This window comes from Rhinolophus hipposideros (genome assembly GCF_964194185.1).
Source record: "Rhinolophus hipposideros genome assembly, chromosome: 10".
NCBI classification, from domain to species: Eukaryota; Metazoa; Chordata; class Mammalia; order Chiroptera; family Rhinolophidae; genus Rhinolophus; species Rhinolophus hipposideros.
This window is the reverse complement of record NC_138056.1, coordinates 5,191,501-5,218,003: the sequence shown is the minus strand read 5'-3', so window position 1 is coordinate 5,218,003 and position 26,503 is coordinate 5,191,501. Positions and strand designations below refer to the sequence as shown.

The following is a 26,503-nucleotide window of genomic DNA, read 5'->3' as shown; positions in this document are numbered from 1 at the left end:
ATAACACTTGAAACGATTGAATTATCTTGAGTCAGTGACATTTATTATATTTCTGCCATTGGTAGAAATGGAGGCTGAAGAGCTAGGTTGAGAAATAAAGAAAATTACGTATTTTCTCACCTGAGTCTATGAGACTGTAAAAAAGCCAAATCAAATGGGGCATTCTGATAGTGGGGTGGAGGGAGGTGGGGCCTGGAGGACAGAAGGGAGTCCCCCCCCCCGGAGCTCCCTTACACAGTGTAGAAAAGTCTAGGGTTCTAGGAGCCACAAGGGGTATGTGCTGAGCTGAGCAACGTTGTGAGTGCACCCTGTTGTTGACGAAACTGGAGAAAATAGAACTGTGTTGAGGACATAGAAGTAGTACATTTATTTATCTTTGTCAAGCTTGGATTCAAAATAGAACTTATTTACAGACCATCCATCCCAAACTATTTTTAAGTTCCAAACCTCAACGCCATTAAAAACTGGACCTGAAAAGCCATTGGAATGATTCTAACCCATCTAGGAGCAGGCTGGGATCAACCACGATTTTCGATACTTTTGATTTTAAGTTGTCAATAATGAAACACTTCTTAGAAGGTTATGCCACAAACCCCTGGGAATACAGAGACCCCCTTGAAAAAGTGTCTGATCATCCCTGTATACCTGAAATAAATTTGGGCATCATCTGCCTATTACTAATAGCTGAAGGGAAGTCTTTGGGGTTCCTTGATCAAATTGCACTGGAAAATGTGAGTTGTGCTGGGAAGCCTACAGTACCAAAAGAATAGATTTTGTGTTCATCTTTGAAGTTATGGAAGTTTAGCTCAGTTTCCTGTATCATCGCCTAATTTACCTGTGCTGCGATACTATTATTATTACTACTACTGACATCTGAAATTTCCTGGTGCTTAGGATACAAGACCCTGGAGTCTTATGGCTTTGTTGGAATTCTGGCCCATCATACTCTAATTGTGTGACCTTGAACAAGTTATTTTATTTCTCTGAGGCTTGGTTTTTCTCTTCTGTAAATAGGGGATACTTTTAAAGAAGTAAGTTGTGGTGAGAAATTAAATAATGCGTGTCAAGTGCATGATGCCTGGTGCCTGATAAGGGCTCAATAAATGTTAGCTATTGCTATTATCATTATTTTACTTGTTTTGTTTGTAGGCAAATTTAAGTAAAACATAAAGGCATACCTCAGAGATATTGCAGGTTCAGTTCCAGACGACCGCAATATTGCAAGTATCGCAACAAAGTGAGCTGTAATCTTTTTGTTGGTGGAGGGTCTTGCCTTCAATTTATGAAAAAAATGCAACATCTCTGAAGTGCAATAAAGTGAAGTGAAATAAAACGAGGTATGCCTGTAATAATGCATGAAAATATAGATTTGCATAAGTGGTTTATGGGGAGGTTATTTGTATTACAAAAGGATTCTTCAGTTTATGAAAGAACCAAACACAGGGTTTCTTTAAACAGTCAACTTCCCAGTATGTCTAGAATGATTCGATTCACACAAAACCGGGTTTATACGATGGTTTAGGAATACAGCGAGTATACAAAGCACAGGACATCCATAATGCAATCACTCAGGCCAGGTCTGAACCACTGTGACAAGTTAACAATAACAATCCTGGGTATTCTCTACTCCCTTTTATAAGGGGATTAGATGACTTCTTCATGGTTTCAAAGGGTAGAGCTGGGATCAATGGGTGGGGTAGATTTCAATTCAATATAATGAGAATCTCTCCACCAAACTACATCTGTCCAAAGCTGGGCTGGTTTGACTCGGAGGTGGCAAATTTCTCAACACTAGATATTTAAGTAAAAGCTGGATATCAACATGTCAGGACTGTTGGAATGACTATTGCATGAAATAGGGAGGTGAATTAGGCCAGTGTTTCCCAACCCTAAATATATTAAACGTGTTGTGCAAACTAGATCAATTCTCTGTCTTGGATACCGGGCAGACATGAGGAAGGAGGTAGAGAGAGGCTATTCAGGAAGAAGGTTGGGGACAAAATAAATTGGAAAAAATATTGCTCCTCTAGGTGGCAAATACTAGAATAAATGACTTCTAAGATTTCTTCTAATTTAAAGATTCTAAAACTCTCAAATTGTTTCACAGATGTTATTTTAACTGTATTCCTGGGAGACTTTTCCTATTTTAGTTGTGGAAAACTAGAACATAACACCTAAAGTAATTGGTAAAATGGGAAAAAAATTCAGACATCCTGACCCTTTTAGACTTTCGATCCCACAGCCTCTTTTCAACTGGTAAGAACGAAAGTTGGGGAAACAGAAAGTAGAAGCGGCCTGAAAGCTAGAACAGAAAATCAAGTCAACTTTCGATTTAGAGATCAGTGAAAAATCAGCTCAACTAAGGTTCCATATTATTAGCTTTAAAGACAGTGTACACCAGCGTTTCCGGTAAAGTACTTCAGAGTACTATAATCTTACAAAGACTGAGGCATGACTGAAAACGTGAATTCAGTGTCCTCTTTACTGGTGCTTCTAGAAGACGAATCTTTGTCCCAATTAGCCTACTTGTCTTTCAGATAAAGTTGATGGTTTGATCTTTGCATCAGCGAGTTCACTTGACCAGATTACACTGCTCTTTTTATTCCCAATGTTTCTATACCACAAAGAGTACTTCCCTTCCAGTGGACATCATCAGCTGGCACGACAAATCCAACCCTGCCTAGAGAGAAGGTGAAAAGCCAATTACGGAGGGCAGAAAGACTTTATGATATAGATTTTATTGGTTATCTAGGAAGAGGAGAAATTGGACACTAACAGGAAAGGAATAAAATCTCCTGGGCTGGCCCTGGAACTTGCTACTGGAAGATGAGAAATCATAGACTGTGCAAAGGGTGATTGTAAGTCAGGATAAAACAGGAGGCTATCCAGTATCGTTGTCAGCCATTCTAAGAAGGAGAAGACGAAAACGGAATGGGGGTGAAGAAGAAAACACTCTAGTGATACAAATGTTGGTTGTGTTCTGGGGTGGGGTGGGGGGAATTTTTCCTTTGCCCATAAATCTTAGAATGAGGAAGAACAAATGCTGCAGTCCAAAAACTGGCATGAAATTCAGTATCGCGATGGCCTCCAGTGTCCCCCTAACCTAACATTCCTCTGCAAGAACACTGCTGTCTGACCCCTGATAGAAAAGCAGAGGGAGGTGAGTAGTGAAGCTGCCCCAGATTCAGTGCTCCAGGTGGAGAAGGCCTCAAGAAGGTGAAGGGATGAGCTAATCTGAGCTTCACGGCCCCATTTCCAAGGATGTGATTAGTGGAGAGGCACCTGGGACCTGCTCCATTTCAGGAAACCCGGTTATGGGAACTGGTGGGGAGCAGACTTTGCTCGGTACCTGAGAGAAGCAGTTAACCCTTTCCTGTTGTATGACAAAAGCTTCTTTTAATAGTTGCCCAGGGGAAAGAATCTCCTCAAAAGGACTTAGTTTTGCATCAGCCTGAGAAGGGGGACCTCAGGGATATTTTCCACCTCTGTTCCTGGGGTCAGTCTCTTCAGGACGTCTGAATGCTTTAGGGGAGCCTGAGAACAAGATAGGACCTAAGACGTGTCTAGGAATGACATACACAGAGAGGGCACATTCAAAAGGGAAAGCCAGCTCCATAGTTCCTAAAATGTCACTGTTCACCTGGCAGCATTCCCTAGGATGTGCTGCTTCCACTCAAACCCTTGGGTTTGGGTCAGAATCAACCTCGGGCTCCCCTGGTGGGTCTCTTCTAGCCAGACGGGGGATTTCTTCTCAGAAGAAACACGATGTCCAAAGTGGACATAAAACACTAATCCACATCCTGGGGTGAGTGGAGGAATGCAAGCGGAATCAATATGCCACCAAGTCTACGGCCTGGGGAGAACTGGCCCCTGAAGACACGCTAACACCCTGAACACCAGGGGTTGCAAAGATCCAGAGCAGCATCCAAAGGTTCCTTGGTTGACATGGTTGACTAAGGTGACCCTAACCTTGGGCAGATCATTTAACTTCTTTGGGCCTCAAATCTTTTCATCTATTGAAGATAATTGCTAACCTCTATAGTTCCTTTTGGCTCTAACATTCTATTGCTCGGAGGATGAGGTCTGAGTAAAAAGAGTTTTAATGATGTGAAGTCAGTTCAACAGTATGTTAGTCACTAGACCCTAAACAGGTTGGGGGCAAACATTGATGAGAGAGAGAAAGGTCGGAATGCTGTGGTTCACACAAGCCTTCGTTTGTGGGAGATGAGGGCATCTGCATTCACTGGCTCCTTAGCTTGTTCACGAAAGGGCTGGCTTCTCATGGTACTATTCACGTCCCATACTCCAGAACTCTGAGACACACAGTTAGGCCGGTCTTATCCAGGTGGGAGATGCACTGGGTAGCTGTAGGGGAGTGGAGAGAGGGGTTACGAGATTTTCATTTCAGATTCTGGCTCTGCCATCTACAAACTCAGTGTCACACAACCTCTTTTTGGAAGCTCATCTTTATCATTCATAAAATGATAACAACACCTTTCGTACAAGGTTGGGAAGAGTACTTAACATAAATAAGAAAAAGTGAAGACCACCTAGCCGAGCAGAGGCCCAGCAAATGTCAAGCCTGCATCAAGTGATGCTGGAAGTCCTGATGGCAGGCCCTCCTATCCGAAGCTCCCTCCCTCGCTTCTGCCTGCCTCCTGTAGGGAGGGGTCGGGGTGGGGCGGTGTCTCTGGCTACCCCGCAGAGGCCTTCCCCACCTCTAGGATGGTATTGGTGTTTCACTACTTGTTCATCCTCAAGGCTCCCTCCAAGGACAAGAGCTGGGAGCCAGGGTGACCAATTTATCGGAAGAACTTCTACCACTGTTCCTCTACCCTTCATCCCAATGGCATTCTCAAGGTGGAGCATTTTCTGCTGAGCCAACACTCGCCATGGGAAATATGTTAAAGAGCCATCTTCATCATCTTGGTGTCTCACTCATCAAGTAGTGAACATAACAATTGTCTCACAAGATACTTGTCAGAGTTAAAAATTTATATAAAGAGCCATTGGTGTCCGACAACAGGGAGTCATTCAATAAATGTTAGCTCCCTTCCCCGTCTTCCCCTTGGCAACTCCCTTCCTAAAGGGGACACCTGAAAGAGAAGAGAGTGAAAGGGAGAGAAAGGCTCCAATGATTCCTCAATTGCCAGCCCTCTCTTATTAAGACTGAGATGGTATTATAATGAATTTTCCAGAAATAGAGGCCACTTTTCTCCAATAGGTTTACCTGTGAGCTGCTGAGTGGGGGAGGGTGGTGAACAGCACTCAGTGCAGACTGGAGAGGGCTATGATTCAGGTCTCAGTAGACGTGTTCTTTGGAGTAGAACCAAGGTTGTACACTGAACAGGCACTCTGCCAGCTCCCCTGCCTTTTCCGTCCAATCCTGGCTTTTTGGAGCTGGGTGGAAGAATTTCCCCGAGGAAAGCAGCCAACACCCTGTCCCACCCTTCTCCTTGGGCAACTCTCTGCCAGGCAGGAATCTCTCACCAGTTTTCTTTTGGCTGCCAGAGGAACCAGCTGCCAGATCATCCGTTTGGGCTCAACCCCACCCCACCCCCAGACACTCCCCTCCCTGAACTTGCCCGGAGCCCTGCAGCTGGAGTCCGGAGAACTATTTCCTTTCAGTTGGGAATGCTCTTAGAAAACCCCAGAGCTTCTCAGGTCAGCGGGAGCCTAGGAAAGCCTACCGGTGGCATATTTCGTGGAGTCTAACGTGGAGAGGAGCCTTTTCCCTGCGGGCGGGTGTCCCCTTCTAGGTCCTGCCTGCCCCTTCTAGGTGTCCCCTTCTAGGGTAGCCGGGCACCTTGGGATTGGGCTGGGAACATACTTGGGGCACGTTGCCAGATAAAATACAGTTTTGAATTTCAGATGAACAAATGAATTTTTTAGGTATGTCTCAAATATTGCATGGGATATACGTATGCTTAAATTTTTTTTTTTTTTTTTTTGCTTTTAAAACTGAAGTTCAAATTTAACTGTACATCCTGCATTTTTATTTGCTAAATGTGGGAAACAGGTTGGCCTGGGGCACTTGGGGCAGCCCCCGCAGGAGGTGAGGCTGCTTGGGGTCAAGAACCGGCTTGGGGTCCTACAGCAGCCGCTTCTCCTGGCTGAGGGCGGTCGAAGCTGAAGCATTTTGAAAAGGGCTGAGGGCTGCGCCTCGGCGGGACCGTGGGAAAGTGTCTTTCGGGAGAAAGGAGGAGTCGTGGCCTGGCCTCATTCCTGCTCGCCTCCAGCCACGCTCGCCGCGGGCAGGTTCTCCCCCACCCCCCGCGGCCCGCCCACGCGGCGGCTCCGGGCGGCTCCACTCGGCTCCTCGCAGGCCCGAGCCTCGGAGCCTGGGGGCGGGGCGGCGCCCAGTGCGCAGGCGCGGCGGCCCGGTGGGCGGGGCGCACCCGCGCGCCGGCGGGAAGAGAGGCGTCGCGTGGCGGGGCTGGGGCGCGGGCGGAGGTCGAAGCCGGGACGGCGCTCAGCGGCTGGGCGTCGCTGTCGCTCCTGGCACGGCATGGAGGGGGCGGCCGTGGCCGTCTGTGAGGTGATGCCGGGAAGGGAGAGAAAGCAGGAAAGGACGCTCTATGGGGAGACATACTTTGTGAGGAGACCGTGAAGTTTGGGCAGAGGGGTGTGGCGTTGCCTGAGGTGGCGAAGGAAGGTTCGGGAATGATACGATTCGGGGCAGGTCGTCCTGCCCCCGACACGGGGTTGTGAGGAGCGGATGAGACCCGGGGCGTGGGGGCGCTTGGGCCGGAAGGCAGGGAGGACTGCTCAGCTGGGGGAATGGCCGCAGGAGCAGATGGCGTCGCCCCCACTTCACAGCTGAGGAAACCAAGACTCGGGAAGCGGCGGTGTTTGCCAACCATTAGCGGACACCCAGGGTCGAGCCGGGTGGCCAGCGTAGGGTCCCCACCCGGTGCTGGGAGGGCGGCAGGAGAAAGGGACGGGCGACCCTGGGGGACGTCGGGAACAGTCCGTGCAAATCGCGAATGAGGGGAAATTAACTTAGGCGCTTGGACCAACCAAGGTGTGGGGCGGCTGCCTGGGTCTGGGCCAGAGCAGCTGGGTGACGAAAGGCCTCAGCAGGTGTGACCACACCACGCAGGGGAACCACGCGGGGAAGGTGGGACGGGGCACCCGGCACGGACTCGCCGCAGGTGTTCATTGCAGCACGTTCACAGCCATTACTTGGTCGGAATGGGAGCTCCTGGCCTTGTAAGGGACAGTGGATAGATACCATAAGCCACGCGAGATCGACCCGACGTCACCTTGCAGTTCTCCCAGTCTTCTTGCCTCATTTGTCATCAGAGACAGTTAGAAGATTAGATTTTACAGATGACGGGACCCAGGATAGAGCCCAGAACTTCTGGCTCGCAGGCCAGCGTTCTTTTCCCAACTGCTCTCTCATTCTGGATAAAGAAATTGCGGGAACATATTAACAGAGGGAGCTCCGTAAGTCAGAGGATGTGTGAAGGAAAGTGTTAGACTGTGAAACGCCTGGAAACCATCTTTAGAAACTGGTGCAAATTAGGATCTTAGGTCCCAAGTTCTCTTACCGAGATCTCCCTGCCTTTAAAATAAAGGGGGGGGGGGTAATAATCTTCCCATCGTACCTTAGTGGGGAAGTGAGAGTCTACTTTCATAAATAATAATGGGAATTAAATGCAAAAGATTTCATTTTAAATTTGCCTCATCAAGATTGAATGTTTTATCCAGACATCTTGGAGATCGGTCCAACTTAAAATATTGTGTGCAGTCTTTGTGGCAGCTGAACGTATTAGAAATAATAGCTACTGTTTATTAAGAATTTACTACAATGCCAGGCACTGTGTTAAGCATTTAGCACATATTTTGTTTACATTCAGCAGCCGTCGTACGTGGTAAATCTGTTCTCGTTTTTATAAATGAGGAAGCGGAGGTATGGAAAAGTAACTTGCCCAGGGTCATGTGGTAAAATTTGGCATCAAGGATTCAAACACAGGCGTCTGCCTCCAGAACTAGTGCTCGTACCTAGTATTCTGACCCTCAGAAATGTTGATTTAATGAAAGGTAAAGATGATTCATAGTTAATGTTGGCTTTTATTTGGGAAGAAAGAAAAGAAACAGGAAAAACAAACTCCCACTTAATTTTTCAAAGTATTGTTTCCAGATGAACTTATCCTTTGAATAAAGCAATTTCATGTCTCCATTTCCTGACTTGTTAAGCACTGTGTTGAGTTTCACTGTCGCCCTTCTTATGTCACTACCCTAGCTGTTTCTTCAGTTTAGACACAATGCTTTGTTCTGAATAAATGTAAATCTGAGATTTTGCAAGCAAAACTATTTTTGGAAATTAGAATTGTTAACTGTATCATAATTGATTACCATGATTTCTAAAGAAGATTGTATTTTCTTTAAATTGTGCCCTTTTCAGATTTTGAAATATTTAATAATTCACTGGAAGTGTGAAACAGCAGGAGTATCAAAGGGAGCATTGCTAGAAGGACAGCTAGTGATTTCCATAGAAGCATTAAATTCTAAGCACCAGGCAAATACTCTTCATTGTGTAACAACTAGTAAGTGGAGGAAGAAAACTGATTTTCTGTCTTTGTTTGATCATGATTTATGTTGTAATTTATTTAAAAATTTCAATTAGTCATAATCTTTTATCATGTTACCACTTCAGGGTTGTTCCATAGTTTAAAAACAAATGATTATGTAATAAGTATCTGGTGATTTACAAGTGTCATACAAAGGTAAGTAGAATGACTTACGATAGGATTATTTATTTTACTGGTGTAAGGTAAAATTTCTCAGAAACAATCTTACTCTTGCTCTTGGTTTTAACCTGTTTCACAGCAAAATTGTATTGAATTTTATCTCCTTTTTCGTTCATGTCCAGCCTGGAAAAAAGACAAAAAATAAAGGGAAAGAAATGATAAATAGTACATACTTTGAAATTAGTTTGAAAATATGTATCTCTTCCATTTGACTTTTACTTTGTCGTCTATTTTGCCTATACTTTTGAGGGAAAGCTGACGCATTGAGTGGCCCTACACTAATTTTCTTGAACTTGTGAAGTGATAACTTTTTTGTTTGTCTGGGTTTTTGATGTGTGTGTGTGTGTGTGTGTGTGTGTGTGTGTGTGTAGGTTTATTGAAGGATGCTTTGGAATGAAGTCCCATCAGCCTTAGAGTAGTCACTGAGTCCCAGTTGAGACTTTAGGCTCCACAAGACATTTTCTCACCTGAACTGGAATAACCTGTCTTCTCTTTGTGTACTTAGCCGTAAGCATCCTCAAGAGAGGTATGATAGGTTGGTCTGCTTCTACTCTGTATGAACTCCACTCTGACTGGGCAGAGTTCCCACCATTCATCAGAGAGATGGTTAGCTACATGGCTAGGGTCATGTTGGTCTGTATATGGTTGTATTAGCTTGTGCATTGACTGTGACACAATAAACTGTTGCTAAGGTTTATTGAATTATAGCCAAATTGATTTCACTCAAAGCAAAGGACTTGAGCTTTTGGAAAGAAACCCAATTCTAAAGGCATTTTGAGCCTAATGGATTTCTTCAGCCCATCTAGTAGAGGGGGCATTTCTCTTTACTGTCTCATATTTATGTAATTATTATTTTTTTCTTTTTTGGTAGGGGGAAAGGTGGTACATGCTTGTCATAAGACATTCCAACATCACAGAAACATGGAAAGTGAGACTTTCTGATAATTTTACCCCTTGTAGTAATTATTAATTAACATTCAATATATAGTGTAGATTTTCTGTGCACATGGTCGTAGTCTCACTAGGTGGATAGAAAGACAGATTGCCAGCATTCTGGGATTGAGAGGTAAAAGGGGTGTCGGGTATCTCAGCGTTCAGTATTTATGTTTACTCAATCCATTTGTTTTTAGTACAACTTTGTTTCTCAGCCCAGAGACCTATGTTCTATCTTTGCAAAGAATAGCCTCTCCCCTGCCCCCACCAAGGTTAAGGAGGCCCAGTCCCTAGAATGCTGAGTGGAGGAGGGAATCTAAGGATCTGACTACTTCAATTCGTTTTTTCAACCGACTCTCCTTATTTTAGCTCTCACCCCACCTCTGCTTCCAGAAGTTCCTGACAATGCTATTCCTCAGTCTGGGGATTTTGTTGTATAATTCGGGTTGTTTCTTGGCCTTCCCCTTTTGTGGCTTATAATTCAATTTCTCAGGTCTAAATCTTTTCCCACTTGTACTTCTGCTTTTCAGTTTCTAGAATTTTATTCCAATTGTCTTTGTGTCTTATTCTCTATCTTTGTAGGTTTGTTCCTTTTAAAAAATATCCCCTTTCTGTTGTTTTATTCAGATTTCAGGAGGGAGTACGAAGAGATGTGTATATTCAATATGCCATCTTTACCTGAAAGTGTGAAGTGGTGTCTTTGGTCCAAAGTTTTTGATGAAGCACTATATATTAGTTACCTAGAGCTGCTGTAACAAAGTAGCACAAACTGGGTGTCTTAAAACAAAATAAATTTATTCTGTCACAGTTATAGAGGCCAGACATCCAAAATCAAGATCTCAATAGTTTTGGTTCCTTCTGGAGGCTCTAAGGGAGAAATCTATCCCATGCCGCTCTCCTAGCTTCTGGTAGTTGGCAGCAAGCCCTTGGTGTTTCTTGGCTTGTAGTCTTATCACTCCAGTCTCTGCTTCTGTCTTCATGTGCTGTTCTCCCCTGTGTTTATTTGAATCTTGTCTTCACAAGGCCCTATAAGGACACCAGTGGGATTTAGGCTTACCCTCCAGTACGACCTCAACTTAACTTGATAAAATCTGTGAACACCCTATTTCCAAATAAGGTCATAGTCACAAGTTCTCGGGCTTAGGTCTTCAAAATCTTTTTAAAATTTTTATTGGGGAATATTGGGGGACAATGAGTTTCTTCAGGGCCCATCAGCTCCAAGTCGTTGTCCTTCAAATGTGGAGGGCGCAGCTCAGCTCCAAGTTCAGTTGCTGTTTTCAATCTTTACTTGCTGGGGGCGCAGCCCACCATCCCATGCGGGAATTGAACCGGCAACCCTGTTGAGAGCTGGCGCTCTAACCAACTGAGCCATCCGGCCGCCCCTTCAAAAATCTCTTAGAGGCACAAAATTCAACCGACAACAAACCAGCAAGTTGTATTACTGGAATGATCCATCCATGAGAAGCTGAGAGATGACTGTGTGTATTTTTCCATCAGCAATTGTTGAAGGCTTTAACAAGTATTATTTGTTGCAGTGTTTCCCAAATTGTGTGCTATAGGATGTTTATATGAGTTACGAAAAAGAGTTATGTAGTCATCTAAATTTGGGGAATGCTGGTTAAAATCGATGTGCTTCATTACTTTAGATCTCAGAACCTTTAAGATGCCAGTGTGGCTCTTTCAAAATGTATAGCGTTTTCCCATGCTATTTGACTTCATAGCCCCATAGAGGACATTTTTTGGAATGTTGTTGCTATAAAAATATGTTCTACAAATTAGTCTCTACTGTCCTCTTTGCATCTGAAGGGTAGCACTTTATTACTTTAGTACAGAAACATTAGAAGTATGGCTGAAAATTGGGGGCTGGATGGGGTGTGGAACAGTTGGGATGATTATTCTCCTCGAGTACATTCACCAAAAGTGGCCCATTTTCGACAATTGTTGACATGATACTTGTTAAAACTGAGGGTTAACGGAAACAGTGTGACATAAGTAATTGAGAAAGATCATGGACTCACTGCAAGACATGTGGGTTTTGTTATTTTTATTTATTTTTGTGTTAATGTTCTAGCTCCTCACTAATCACTAGTATAGGCCTGCCATCACCTGCCATCCCTGTCCCAAAGACCCATTCTCCTGTAAGTTAGAACCAGTGTGTGCCTGTGAGGAACACTAAAAAAAAAAAAAAAAAAAAAAAGATTGTCAGTTATTAAATGTTCTATGCTACTTGGGTGCAGGCCTTTTGAAGTGTGTATCATTTGAGCAGAATCAGTCAAAATCTGGATATCTAGGGCATTGCTATCCAATAGAACTTTTTGTGTTGATGGAAATGTTCTATTTCTGTGCTATTCAGTACAGCAGCCATTAGCCACACTTGGCTATTGAGCACTTGAAAAGTGGCTAGTATGACCAAGGAACTGAATGTTTCATTTAATTGAGCTAAATTTAAATAGCCACATGTAGCTATCTAGTGGCTACTGTATTGGAAAGCACACCTTTGAAGAACGGTGTTGCCTCTCACTCTAGTTCAGTGATTCTTAACCTTTTTTCCTTGCCTGCAGAATAAACATTTCTTGAAGAATAGACACATTTCCATTGGTTCCTATGGCAGTGATTCTTAGATTCTTAACTATTGGGTCACATCCCTGAGGGGGAGGGCATGTTCAGTTTGGAAAAAAAGCCTCCAGATGGTTCTGATCTTTTTTCCCTTCTTAGGAAGCTGCTTCCTCCCTCACATTTTTCCCTTGAAGAATTATTGCTCTAAATGCTCTAATGTTCAAATTTAGAATTCTCGGTACAGACAATTCTTACCTGATAGTCTAGTAAAGTATTTTCCACTAAAGAGTAAACTGGCTAAAAGAAAGGCCAATTTTTTAATACCGGAATATGGGTTATTGGCATGATATACTCTGGTTACTAGCTACATTTTGAAGTCTTCCTATAATTTTCTGGTATTGAATATGGGTGAAAAGACTTGGCTATTTGGTTTCATCTCCAAGAAGTTATTCTGCTGCCAGAGTTGGGGACTCATAACACTTATTTGGTGCCTCTATTTTTACTGAACTCGTTAGTAGTAGTTCACCATTTTTATATTCTGTATCTTTAAGCAGTGTTTTCAGGCTCCCATTTGATTCTTTAGGTAAAATCCATTTAATTGTTTTATTTGTGATATTTCCTTGTATTTTGTTTCTTACAGTTTCTTCTGCAGGAAACACGTATGGTGGTTTGATCAGCAAGAAGTTCCTAAAAGGTAAAGAATTACCCAACTTCTATGAGACTAAATCTCTCCCTGTCCATGTATTTGGTATTTTTCTGAAACAGACTTGTAGTGAAAGGTAGGTTTGCCAGATTTAGGGGGGCAAAAAAAAAAAAAAAAGTATTGGAGCGCTCACTTAAATTTGAATTTCAGATAAACAATGAATAATTTTTTAGTATAAATATGTTCCATGCAATATTTATTCTGTGTTCTATTTGGCAATCCAATTGAAAGATGATCTATAAAAATTGTGTAGACACAGGAATGGACAAGATACTGAGGTCACTGTAGCTTCTCTGAATACTCTCAAGCTCAGGCAACATTTACCCAGATGTAAAATAAAATTTTTAGTAAAATATTTACCTAAAAATGTCTACCTCAAAGAAATGTGTGGAGAACACTTTTACCGTAAATTATTTTAGCTAGGTTTAATACTGTTTCCAACATGCCAAAGTTGGTATGGTTGAGGAGCTTTCAGTGACTTTGGTTTTAGAAGTTTTTCTTCCCTTTTCTTGAGAATAATCTAAAGCCAAAGGACATGCATTTATTTTATTTTATTTTTTTAAAAGATTTTATTGGGGAAGGGGAACAGGAGTTTATTGGGGAACAGTGTGACTATACTTCCGGGACTTTTTTTTTTTTTCAAGTCAAGTTGTCCTTTCAGTCTTAGTTGTGGAGGGTACAGCACAGCTCCAGGTCCAGTTGCCACTTTCTAGTTGCAGGGGACGCAGCCCACCATCCCTTGCGGGAGTTGAACCGGCAACCTTGTGGTTGAGGGACGCGCTCCAACCAACTGAGCCATCCGGGAGCTCAGCGGCAGCTCAGCTCAAGGTGCCGTGTTCAATCTTAGTTGCAGGGGGCAGAGCCCACCATCCCTTGCGGGACTCGAGGAATTGAGCCGGCAGTCCTGTGGTTGAGAGCCCACTGGCCCATGTGGGAATCAAACCGGCAGCCTTCAGAGTTAGGAGCACGGAGCTCTAACCTCCTGAGCCACCAGGCCGGCCCCCATAGAGTGCATAATTTTAAAGTCTCATTAACATTGTTTTGTTAACTCTATTTCCTCAAGTGTAAGTTGTTTTTTGGTTGTTCTGTGTCATATTTTTCATGGTTTTTATAATCTTTGTTGGTTGGTTATTTTTAGTTAAGAGCTAATTGTCAATGATATATTTGTCCTCAACACATCCTGCATTGATAGCCTTCCAGTAGTAGGTTCTCTGAGTTCCTGAGCCCTAATTTTGCAGGGTGTATATCTTGGATTGAATTTTGCTTGGGAGGAGGAGCAAAATACAAAGCTCTTGCATCTTAATAGATTATGTACTTATGAGTCTCATCTGCATTTATATAATATGGCTCTACGGCCTCATTCTGCATCATTAATGCTACTGCTAGCATCACTTGGCTTTAACCAATCCTCGGGGTAGGTAGGCAGCACATCTCTGGCCTTTGTTTATGTTTTGGTCCCTCGCTCAGACCTCCTGTGTGTAGCTTGTGTGGCTCTTGCTCTTCAACCTATGGATGTTGCAACATTAGTCCCTTGTTTTTTCCCAGTCTATCCCCAAATATGGTGCATCTTTGGTCCCTACTTAGCATTGTGGATTCTCTCTCTCTGTTTTCTTTCTGAAGATGAGGGAAGAATACCTCTTCATGTCTATAAAAATTTCTCATTTCTTTTTTCTTACCATGAATATACCATAAATATACATTTATTAAGGTTTAAAAATGCTTATTTTATAATTTTATGTGTTTGAATGGGGAAAATGAGATTTCAACATATGCTCAACTTACCTTGAAATAAAAGGCTTTTATTTAATTCTGTTGTTTCACTTTTCACATTTAACTCTAGTCAATCCAACTTGATTTTTTTTTTTTTTTTTTTTTTTGGTGTATAGAGTGAGGCAATTGAAATGGATTTTCCTCCAAATAACTACACATTTTATTTTAAAATATTAAGATTTCTGGAGAATTCAAAGTTATTAACTATCTTTTTCTCATGTATCTACGTTTTCCCCATTTCTGCATTGTATTACTACTTAAAAGAGAAGTACTGTTTGGGGACATTTTTTTTCTTATTTCACAGAAAGGTAACTGAATCTCATAAAAAAGGGGGTTACCTTAGGTCAGAAAGTTGGTCAGTGGTGAAACTGAAGATTGACTCAAGGCATCCAGGTTCAGTGCCAACTTCATTAAACTTCAGTGTTCCATAACCTTGCTGACATATTATCATGGGCTTTGTGACTAAGTTATATTTGGAAAACAAACTAATGGCAAGAAAAATATTACCCACTAAGATTGATAGTTAGAACCTGATATTGGTAATATCCTTACTTTTTGAGATGGTTAAAGCTTTATCAGATATGTAGTATGAATGCATTAGGAGAAAGTTGTGCTATTATTTTGGGTGTAGTTTATTGTTATTATATTTTAAAAGTTGGATTCTTATATAATATCAACATTGTCAACCTCATTTACAAGGTAGAACTTGCAGAGACTGAGATATCTATCCATCTTCATTCATATTTAGTTCTTTATAATACTATTGTAGAGGAAAATAAGGGATGGCATTTTATAAAATGGGAAATTTGTCTTTGTCCTTTATGAGTGCCAGGGTACAGAAAGGAAGAAGTTTCTCTTTTTTGATGATGATCCAGGACTCACGGATGCTTTGTGGACAGATAGTTTAATACATGTAAATCCACCAAGTGGTTAATTTATGAATTAAATTAGCAAGAGTTTGCTTTTCTTTGTTAAAGATTATCTTATTAAATGCCTGAGAGGGTCATTCTTGAATTTTTCTGCTTTCAGTTCTAAATAAGTTCCCTTACTGGATTTGTGTTTATTAAATAATGAATTGATTTATTAAAAAATACAAAAATATCAGATAGAGTTATTAGCTCTGAAGATTTCCGGCATTGGACATGACCTTGTGGAAATTAACTGAAAATACAAATTGATTTAGCAAATGTGAAAAATTGAAAGCATGAGATTAAATGTCTTAACCCCGTAATGTAATTCTAAATGTTCAAGCAATTTGCTGATACACAGCCATTTCCAGTCATATTTTAACTTTTGCAGATAATCTTTTCATCAGGGAAAAGGCTTTTTGGCTCATCAGTTTAATAATTCCAGAAACTCTGGTGCTTATCCAAACTGCTTGTTCTATTTTGTCACCATTTCTTTTCTCACAGAAATGCAATCTATACTGCTCAGATTCTCTACAAAGCTGAACTGGACTTCAGAGGAAGCCAGCTATTCTCAGGACATTTCAAGGGTAACACCTTTCCAGATGATTTTTGAGGCAAGTTTTTTTGTGGTTTTCTAAATTGCTGATGTTTTATACAATCTAATAACTGGAAAGAAAAGCCTGGGTGCATCACAGTTTAAAGTCGAAATGAAATAAAGCACTGGTTCCCAAACTTCCCTCCCAGATTTTAAATCACCTGGGAGCTTCCAAAATACTGATGTTTGTGTCCCACTCCAAGAGGTTGTGATTTATTTAATTGGTCTAGGATGTTGGATTAGTCGCTCAGGCTGCTATAAAAAAATACCACAGATTGGGTGGTATTTATTTTCTTGTTCTTCTGGAGACTAGAAGTCCAAGATCAAGGTGCCTTGTCACTGTTTCCTCACAGGGTCTTTCCTCTATACATATGTGGAGAAAACTATCTGATATCTCTTCTTCTTCTTATAAGGACACCAGCTCTATCAAATTATGACCCCACCCTATGATCTCATTTACCCTAAATTATACCCTTAAAGCCGTACCTCCAAATACGGTCACATGGAGGGCAAGGGCGTTGGAATATTTTTAAAATCCCAGATGATTTCTAATATGCAGGTAAGTTTGAAAACCACTTAAAAAAAAAAGAGAGAGAGAGAGAAAGAAAACCACTGAAACAAGCCATTATTTAAATTTGGGTCTCCTGAGAAAGAAAATAAAAATTGATTTCCAGTGCAGATCCTATTTGGATACATTTTTATTAGGTTTTAAAGATTTTTATTGATTTATGAGAGTGACAACTGAGTTCTCCATACCCTTTGACAATTCTCTAATCTCCTGTCTTTCCTTCCTTTGAGTTGGTGGAGACATGAAGAATTAGAGTACTTTTAACATTTTCCTAAGAAGCACTTGGGAGGCCTTTACCATGTTCGAACAATTATATGCTCCTTCTAAAAGGACTGAAAGGAATGGGTGTGGTATTGGGACAACACCTGGCTGTGCCTTATCTACTTTAGGGGAACTGAAGGGCAAATAAACAATCTGGAGCAATTAATGGTTAGTCAGCTCTGAAACTATTACTGTCCAATAGCAGTAAATAAGCTGATTCCAGTGAACCAAGGAAAGCAATTCTAAAGAAGGAAATCATGTGTTTTAGCCAGTCTGAACAAACAAAGATAATTCTTATACTTAACATTTATATATATATATTACCTAACCTCCTGACAACTCTATAAAGTGGATAAGACAAGGATTATCACCCCGTTTTACAGATATTTAACTGAATTTCTGAAGGTCATACAAAAGGTAAGTGACAGAATTAGAACTTGAACCAAAGTTTTCTCATTGATCAGTGCTGTTTCAGTATTTATTCATTCATTCAGAAACCTGTTTGTTCCAGTCGGCCTCACTGTACTAGATATTGAAGGTATAGAGTCCCAAAACACGTTAACCTGATCCCAGAGGATTTGGAATCTAAAGGAAAAGATAGACAGATAATTACAAGATAATGTACAATGTATCACGGTAGAGGTAAGCACTGAATGCGGTGGTAGCATAGAGGAAAGGTACCTAACTCAGTGGGAAGGGGTCAAGATCTAGAGGGCTTCATGAAGCTGAAAAACAGATTTTCTGGGTATAAGAGATTCAAAGACTTGAAAGAATAGGAAGTGGTCATCAGAGTGATAAAGTTTCTCATATTTTTTTCCTAATTGCTAAAGCAGTGTTTCCCTCAGGAAGATCAAAGTGAGTGCTTAGATCATCTGACTTAATCAAGGTAGCCACTATTAACATCTTGCTATACATCTTTTCATGTAAGAGTGGGACATTTCAGTTTTAGGTTTCCAGAGTGGTACAGAGCCAAGCTATGGCCATGGAAATAGGTGGCTTGAAATGAGTGGAAATCAAGGTCACTGGAGTTGAAAAGGTCAGGGAATTTTGAGACTCAGTTGGTGCAGAGGAAAACTGTGAGGACTTGGGGTGCAGAGGAAAACTGTGAGCGTATTGCTCAGTAGTCAGCCAGTGATGGGCGAAGAGAGATAAAAGAGTAGTATAACCTCAGAGGAATAAGGATTTCCTGAAAGCATTTGTTCCATTACATCTCATTGTCTCTGTGCAGCTGTTTAAAGGACATTTGAATGAAGAGAGTGAGAAGAGAAAAAGAAGGTTGTGAAAGATTTCATTATATATACCTCAGTTGGGGAGAAGGGTCAAGTAGTGAGGTTCATAGCAAAGGCTAGTAAATGGAGACATCATGAAAAAGCAAAATAAATGATCCAGTGCTTTGGGCACAAGGAGAGCTAATCCCAGGAAACACTGAGAAAAGCCTCATTTAGGAGAGATGTGGGGTTTTGTGTTTATGCTGAGTTATGCTGGGATCCATTGGGCTGAGTAACATGTCCTTCCAAAAACAAATTTGCTTTTCCAAGATCTTGACAGCTTTATCCATTTTTATATTTATTTTTGCCATAATACTAAATGATAAAATGGGAAGAGATAGACATACAAACACATCTATGTATTTATACATATAGATCTCTGTATTTATCATCTGTCTGTCATCTATCTATTTAGAAAAAGAGACAGAGACACTGATTAACTTTTTTAAGAAAGTCATGTAGGACCCATGACTGTCTAAGTTCATGTTTCAAAATATAAAACAGCTCCCATGTTCTATCATATAATTACACTTGTATTTAAAGGTGAAGGCTGAAACATATAATTCAATAGTGGTTTCTGCTGCCCTGGGCTGGCAGCATCTATTTTTTTCTAACAACACTAAAGTAAATTCACTGCTTCTATAGGTATATCAGACTGGGGTACTGGGTTTCTGACACCCAATTATAAAAGGCTATAAAAGGCTTTGAAGTCAGTCAGAGTCTTTCTCTCTCTCTTTCTCTCTCTCTCTCTCTCTCTCATTGTATGAGTAAATCTTAAAATAAGCTATTTTGTGTTAACTATCCTCTGTTGACTTGACATTAGGACTCTTAATCGTCTCAGTCTGGTAGGTGCTATTCCTTCTTGTATTTCTTTAGCATCTCTTATATATCTAAATCATAAAACTTATTATTGTCATATAAATTTATTTGTATTTCTCTTCTACGTAACTGTGAACTCTTCAAATTCAGAGATTATTTTATTTATATCTGTAGGCCCAGGTACATAATAAGCAGCATTAAGTGTTTTATAAGTGAATAAATACATATATTCAGTAGTCATACATAAGCATTGCCTGTCAGGATCCATAAAAAATAATGATAGATTATATAATATTCCATTCAGGGAGCCATATGCATAGAAAATGAGCATTCTTTGGAGAGGCAGCATTGCATAGTGAAATGTGGGTTTTGGAGTTAGTCAGATCTAGGTTTGAATCCCAGTTCTGCCACTTGACTAAGCTATGTGTGACCTTGTGTGACCAAATTAATTAGTTTATTTGGTCTCATTATCCTCATCAGTAAAATGGGGGTATTTTCTGCTTGCATATAAACTGCTTGTTGTGTAGCAGGTGTTCAGTAAATGGTAGCTCTCATCATTATTAATTGTAGCCCCTCTCTGGTAGCTGCTCAGAGAACTTTCACTGATTTGGGTGCCTTACTGCTAGATATAATTAGCCCTTTCTATGATACACCCTATAATCGCCAAGGTTACAGAAATTTGAAACTGTTCCAAGAAGTTGTCTTGAAAGTGTTAAGTGTAGTAAATGCTTTTAAGAGACCATTGCTTTTCTACTATATAAGCATTCTATAATGAAATTTTTTTAACATTTATTTGAGTGTGTTTTTCCAGGACCCATCAGCTCCAAGTCAAGTAGTTGTTTCTTTTTTTTAAAATTAATTTATTGGGGTGACAATTGTTAGTGAAATTACATAGATTTCAGGTGTACAATTCTGTATTAGATCATCTATAAATCCCATTGTGTGTTCACCACCCAGAGTCAGTTCTCCTTCCGTCACCATATATTTGATAAGTAGTTGTTTCAGTCTAGTTGTGGACGCAGCTCACAGTGACCCTTGTGGGGATCGAACTGGAAACCTTGTTGTTAAGAGCACCGTGCTCTAACCAACTGAGCTAACTGGTTGCCCCTAATAAAAATTTTTTAATGAAGGATGTGACTATGATATGTGTACTGCAGTTATCATTTAATTACTACTATTTATGTGTATGAATAATTCTAGATTTGTTTCCAGAATTTTCTAATAATTCTCATCCATTTTTCTAATAATTGTTTCTAATATTTTTTTCTAATTATCCCCACCCATTGCATAGTTCTTGATCTCTTTTTCAGTATACTTAGAAAAAGTATCATAATTTATTCTTCTTTATTAGATATTTGCATGTTTCTTCTTTATCATATTATGAGATTTTGAGTTTGGACCTTTCTTTTTTCTTTCTTTAGTATGTACCCAGTACATGGCTCTACATTCTCTGAGCCACCAATAAGAACTTGCTGATTTCTGACTATTCTTCTCATTCTCCTGCACTTCTCCATTTTCTGGGAGACTCTAACTTTGGTTTTAGGGACACTGTATTAAATATAGTGAGTCAGTATAGGAAAATGGTCAATACTAAAGCTTTGGAACCAGATTAGGTAACCTTGGGAAAGTTGTTTAACCTCTTTGAGACTCACTTTTTTTCATCCAGAAAATGTGGGTTATATATTATACCTTATAGGGTTTTTGTGAGGGATAAATGAGGTAATATAAGTAAGATACTTTAACACCATTCCTAGAATAGAGAAAGCCCTCATTGGATGGTAAACCTCATTATATTTGTAGGGAGGTCTCAGAGTGTATTGGAAAGAGCATGGACAATTGGTTTTAGGGTCAAATTCTGGCTCTGTCACTGAACAGCTTAGTGACCTGAGGCAAGTTGCTTAACTTTTATGAGCTTTGTTGTTGTTTAATCTACAAAGAGAGGATAGTAATACCTCCCTCCAGTATTATTGTTAAGTAATGTATATATAGCACCTGCACAATGCTTTCTACACAGTAGGCATTCAGCAAGTGGTATCTATTATTGTTATTGTGTACAACATATACTTTCAGATTACTATTTAATCCCTAAAACAGTTCTGTGAAGTAAAAAGAGAAAGTTTTATCCATCTTTTGCAGATTAGGAAATAAGGTCCAGAGCAGTTAAGTGCTTTTTTTTCATGGTTATGTAAGTATATTTTACAGAGCCAATACTAGAACACAGGTCTTCTGGCTTTTGAGCTTTTTGCTTTACAGTTTTCCTTGAAATTAAATGTTTGGAAGAAATTGACATTCAAAAATAGATTCCTTTTATTGTCTGCTCCTTTTTTTTTTTTTAGTTTCAGGTGTACAAAACAATGTTAGACATTTCACCCCTCACAAAGTTATAACCCCTCTCCCCCAATCTATTGCCCCTCTGACATCTTATGTATCTGTTACAATTCCATTGACTCTATTCCCTATGCTGTACTCCATATCCTGTGACTATATATATATTAAATTATAGTTGACATATAGTATTATTCAGCTTCAAGTGTACAGTGCAGTGGTCAGACATCTACACTGTCCATGAAGTGGTCTCCCTAATAAGACATGTACCCATCTGATACCCTACAAAATCTTTACAACATTATTGGTTGTATTCCCCATGTCTCTCATATCCCCATGGCAATATTACAGTTACCAATTTGTGCTTTCTAATCCACTCCCCTTCTCCTTCATCCCCACCCCACTCCCATCTAGCAACCATCAGGTTTTTATTTTGTTTTGTTTATCTGGGGAACAGTGTGTACTTCCAGGGCTTTTTCCAAGTCAAGTTGTCCTTTCAATCTTAGTTGCAGGGGACGCAGCCCACCATCCCTTGCGGGAGTCGAACCGGCAACCTTGTGGTTGAGAGCCCACTGGTCCATGTGGGAATCGAACCGGCAGCCTTCGGTATTAGGAGCACGGAGCTCCAACCGCCTGAGCCACTGGGCTGGGCTGCAACCATCAGTTTTTCCTCTATATCTCTGAGACTATTTCTGTTTACTTTGCTCATTTATTCAGTTCTTTAGATTCCACATATGACTCCACTCATATTCTTTTTTTTTTAATTTTTATTGGAGAATATTGGGGAACAGTGTGTTTCTCCAGGGCCCATCAGCTCCAAGTCATCCTTCAATCTAGTTGTGGAGGGAGCAGCTCAGCTCCCAGTCCAGTCGCCGTTTTCAATCTTTAGTTGCAGGGAGCACAGCCCACCATCCCATGTGGGAATTGAACCAGCAACCTTGTTGAGAGCTCAAGCTCTAACCACCTGAATCATCTGGCTGCACTCCAGGGGTTCAGCAGCAGCTCGTTGTCTTCAATCTAGATGTGGAGGCGCAGCTCACTGGCCCATGTGGGAATCGAACCGGCGACCCTGCTGTTCAGAGCTCGCACTCTAACCAACTGAGCCATCCAGCCGCCCCTCCACTCACATTTTTAATACAGATCGATTCACATTAGGATGGTAGAGTTCAGATAGTTACTCTTCTCAGCCCCAGTCTTAATTACTCTTAAATTTGTTCCAAAAGGTGGTTTTTAGATTGTAGGTTTTACTTTGATCATTGTCCATCTGTCTCCAGAAGTTCCATGAAACAGGTACTTTAACCGATAAGTGGTGGCTATTAGATTCCCTTTTGTGTCCAATTCTCAGACCCAGAGATGTTCCCCCCTTAGATGTCTGAAAAGCTTTCTGAGATGTAGTTACTTTTATAGGGAGAAATACCATAATTTAATTAATTTGTGCTCTTGGGTTTGTGTATGTGTGGTGGATGTTTTGTTGTGTTGTTACAGGTTGATGAAAAGCCCAGAACTCTGACGACAGATAGTCTGGTTATAAAGAATTTTTTACGAAAAATAGTCATGGTGCACCCTAAGGTAAGCTGTTGTTTTGCATAATAATGATTCTCTTGTTTAAGTCATATGTTTTGAAGAGAACTCTACTCTGTAAAAACATGGAAGGATGTGGTTGGTTCTCTTTCTTTTAATGACCATAATTACAACTTTTATTGAATTGATTTGGTTTCTATGTCCTTAAGGCAGTCTTGATGTTGGTCATGTGACATAATTGAGAGCCCTTGGATAAAGAGAGAGCTTTCTTTTGGGTTATTATTTTCACTTCCTTACTGTTTTATTGTATCACTTTGGGTACTTCTTTTCCCTCCTCTGTATTTCATTTTTTTTTAAATTAAACCTGGATAATAAACCTTGCTGATTATCTTCTTGATTTCTAAAGTGACAATAAAAGCAAATAAGGACTTTTGATAAAGTACTTTGAACTTTGGAGAGCAAATTTTTTTAATTATCTGTAATTAGATATGTCTATAAATATGCACACGGTTAAGTATGCTGTATAACTTTTCCTTTTTTTCACTTGTTAGCTTCCTAGTTTTTCTATTGTCAGTAGGGTTCAATGCTTATTATTTGCCAATCGTTATTCTAGGTGCTCTCCACACACTCAGCCAACCCTTATAACATCCCTTATGAAGTGGGTTTTATCATCATCATCATCGCCCCCATTTTTATAGCTGAGGAACCAATGGTACAGAGGTTAAAGAATTCACAGATCCAGGATTTGAACACAGACTGGCTCTAGAGTCCTTTATTAATCATTATGTTATATAGAAAGAAATATAGGTTGAAGGTAGGAAAAAAATTACAACAGTGAAGTAAATTGGGGGGAGGACATAAAATTCATATGGCGGCAGGAAGAGAAAAAAGCATGGAATGTTCCATGTATGAAAACAATGGAAAGAATAGAGAGAAAATTGATAGTTTTTTTAAGAAGGGAGAGAAGAGATAAGATTGGGAGAATAGCAGAAGACAAAAGGGTAGGATTTCGTGATAATTTATGACTACTTGGAATTGTAGTGTAGGATTCAGTATATTTACGATGGAGAATTTGAACACAGACAAATGTTAATTATGTTTAGGGATAGTGCAAGTGAAGAAAAGATGATATAAAAAGGTGATTTAGGAATCGAGTATGGAAGTTATTAATCTATCCTGGTTCATGTTAAACTCACATGCCATTTATTTTGCAGATTAGATTTAATTTCAGTGTAAAGGTGAATGGAATCCTGTCTACGGAAATCTTTGAGTAAGTCTTCAAATCCATGGCTTAAGTTTATGCCATGGCTCTACAGCTTTTCTCAGTCATTATTGCCCTATTTCTAGTAGGTTCACAGTTTGATTTATTGACCCAAAGTCACTTTGAAACTAATATTCTGAGGCCCCCACATTTTCTTATTCTATATTATCTTTTAATAAATAAATAGATTCATCTAAACCTTTCATGTCATTCCCTGTCACTAGAGTGGGTGAACTTAAAAATTGCCATTTCCCCGTGGTTAATTGGTTATTGAATTCCAGTAATCTCTGGAGGTGATAGTAGTCACATACAAAAATTTGTATCAGGCAAAAATTGGTTTTAGAATATTTGAGATATGGCTTAGCTTTTCTTTACTTTGCAGGGCAGAGAATGAACCCACTTTGAACCTGTCGAATGGAATTGCTCTTGTCATAAACTCTCAGCATTATGTGAGGTGAAGGGGTAAAGCGTTGTTGTCCCTCTCCATGTTTTACTCTCCTATTATGAGTATGAATGTGGGTAGAAATTGAACATGGTCTCACCTGTCATTTCTTAGTGCCAAATGTCAGATTCTCTGTAAGAAAAGTGAAAGTAAAACTTTTAAGCTCTTTGTATTGAAAACTATTATTATTCCTGGCTCCTTGAATATATTCTGATCGACCTGAGGACATGTTACTTTGTCCTCTCCATGCCTTATTTCCTTCTGCAGATGAAAAAAAAAAATGTACCCTGCTAATTCCAATCCCACTTAGACATGAAAAGAGAGGATTGAATTTAAAAAGTTACTTGAACTCTTGGACAGAGACATATTATGAGTACAAAGGAATTCTTGGTGTATTATGGTTTATGCATCAGCATTTTGCGTAGGTTTGGAAATCATCTCTTTCCTTATCTCCACCTTCTTTAGACTAAAAAAAAAAGAGAAATCCATGGAGGAGGTAATATATAATATGGGATAGACAGAACCCTCTGCTTTGCCTTCCTCTGCTATCCGACTACCACCGAATTCAAAGTGAACATTAATTAGAGCAAGAAAAAAAGTAGCTTATGTTTAAGTCCAACTAATTTATTCTTTATTCAGTAGTTTTTGCCTTCATTTATACGCTCTGAATCATAGGATCTTAAGGCTTGAAGAGACTGCCCGGGGTTTTTTAGTCTGTTTTCTTACTCTTGCTCAAAATTACACCTGAGATTAGAATATTTTTTATTCTTTAATATGTGCAGGAAACAAAAATCCCACCCCATATCTTTCTTTAGTAATCTTCTAGTCGCATACATTCCTTACAGGTGGATAGCTCGTTATCATAGATTTACTGAAAGAGTTTAAGCTTCTGAGCCAATGTTTGTGGACACATGACTCTGGGTGACCTGATTAGTTTAGAGAGAGAGGAAAAGGTCCGTTAGTGGTAGCAAAAGCAGGAGCCATGATACTATTCCTGAAATGCCAATTTGTCTACTCTTTCTTTTGCTTGTGATTCCCTGAGTGGAACACAAGTTACTTGTTCCAACAAAAATTGATATGGCAGGTGATATGGTTGTGCGTATGCTAGAGGTTACAAAAGAAATTGTGAATGCCCTTTTAAATATAGTTTGTCAAGAAGAAAAAAGCTAAATTTATCTTACCTGTTTTTTGACAGTAAACCAAAATTTGCTACAACTGGATTACTCTGCATCAGAATCCACCCTGTGCTGGGACATCCAGTAGTGCTTTTCATCCCAGATGACGTGGCTGGCATGGGCTTGTTGGGAGAGCTGATACTGACCCCAGCTGCTGCCCTGTGTCCCTGCTCGAGGGCCTTTTCCAACCAGCTGAGTAGGATTTCTTCAATTTCCATATCCTTTTGATGACAGAAACCATACAGTTGTCTTTGAAAATGAATTTTTATATCCCGATTTTAGAAAAACCTTTAGAGAAGAGAGAGAAAATGGGGCAGAAACAACATTTGAAGAGTTAGTGACTAAAGCAATTAAAACAGATTTAAAAGCTCAACAATCAAGCAGGATAAATAAAGAGATATCTATCCCTGTAAAAGATCAAAGACAAAGAGAAAAATCTTCAAAATCAGCCAGGGAAAGACAGGTTATCTTCAAAAGAGAAATAAATTGACAGCTAACTTCATAGCAATAGAAAGTAATAGAATAATAGTGTTAATACCTTGAAAAAAAAAACCATCGACTAGATTCCATACCCCGTAAAAACGTCCCTCAAAGTAAATGGTAATGAACCCACCTGTAAATTACATTAATGTCATAATCCAT

General features: G+C 40.1%; 1 protein-coding gene across 1 annotated transcript in view; it reads left to right on the top strand.

Moving 5' to 3' along the window:
* Positions 1-6,780: 6,780 nt before the first annotated feature.
* TOP6BL (TOP6B like initiator of meiotic double strand breaks) overlaps positions 6,781-26,503 on the top strand; it is a gene marked incomplete at its 5' end in the record, with an annotated part of 45,280 nt that continues 25,557 nt past the window's right edge. Inside the window, 7 exons of the mRNA XM_081064302.1 lie at positions 6,781-6,913; positions 12,886-12,939; positions 16,131-16,240; positions 22,948-23,031; positions 24,198-24,253; positions 24,627-24,698; positions 25,882-26,077. Of these exons, the coding sequence (XP_080920428.1) occupies positions 6,781-6,913; positions 12,886-12,939; positions 16,131-16,240; positions 22,948-23,031; positions 24,198-24,253; positions 24,627-24,698; positions 25,882-26,077 (705 nt within the window). The remainder of the gene's footprint in view (positions 6,914-12,885; positions 12,940-16,130; positions 16,241-22,947; positions 23,032-24,197; positions 24,254-24,626; positions 24,699-25,881; positions 26,078-26,503) is intronic.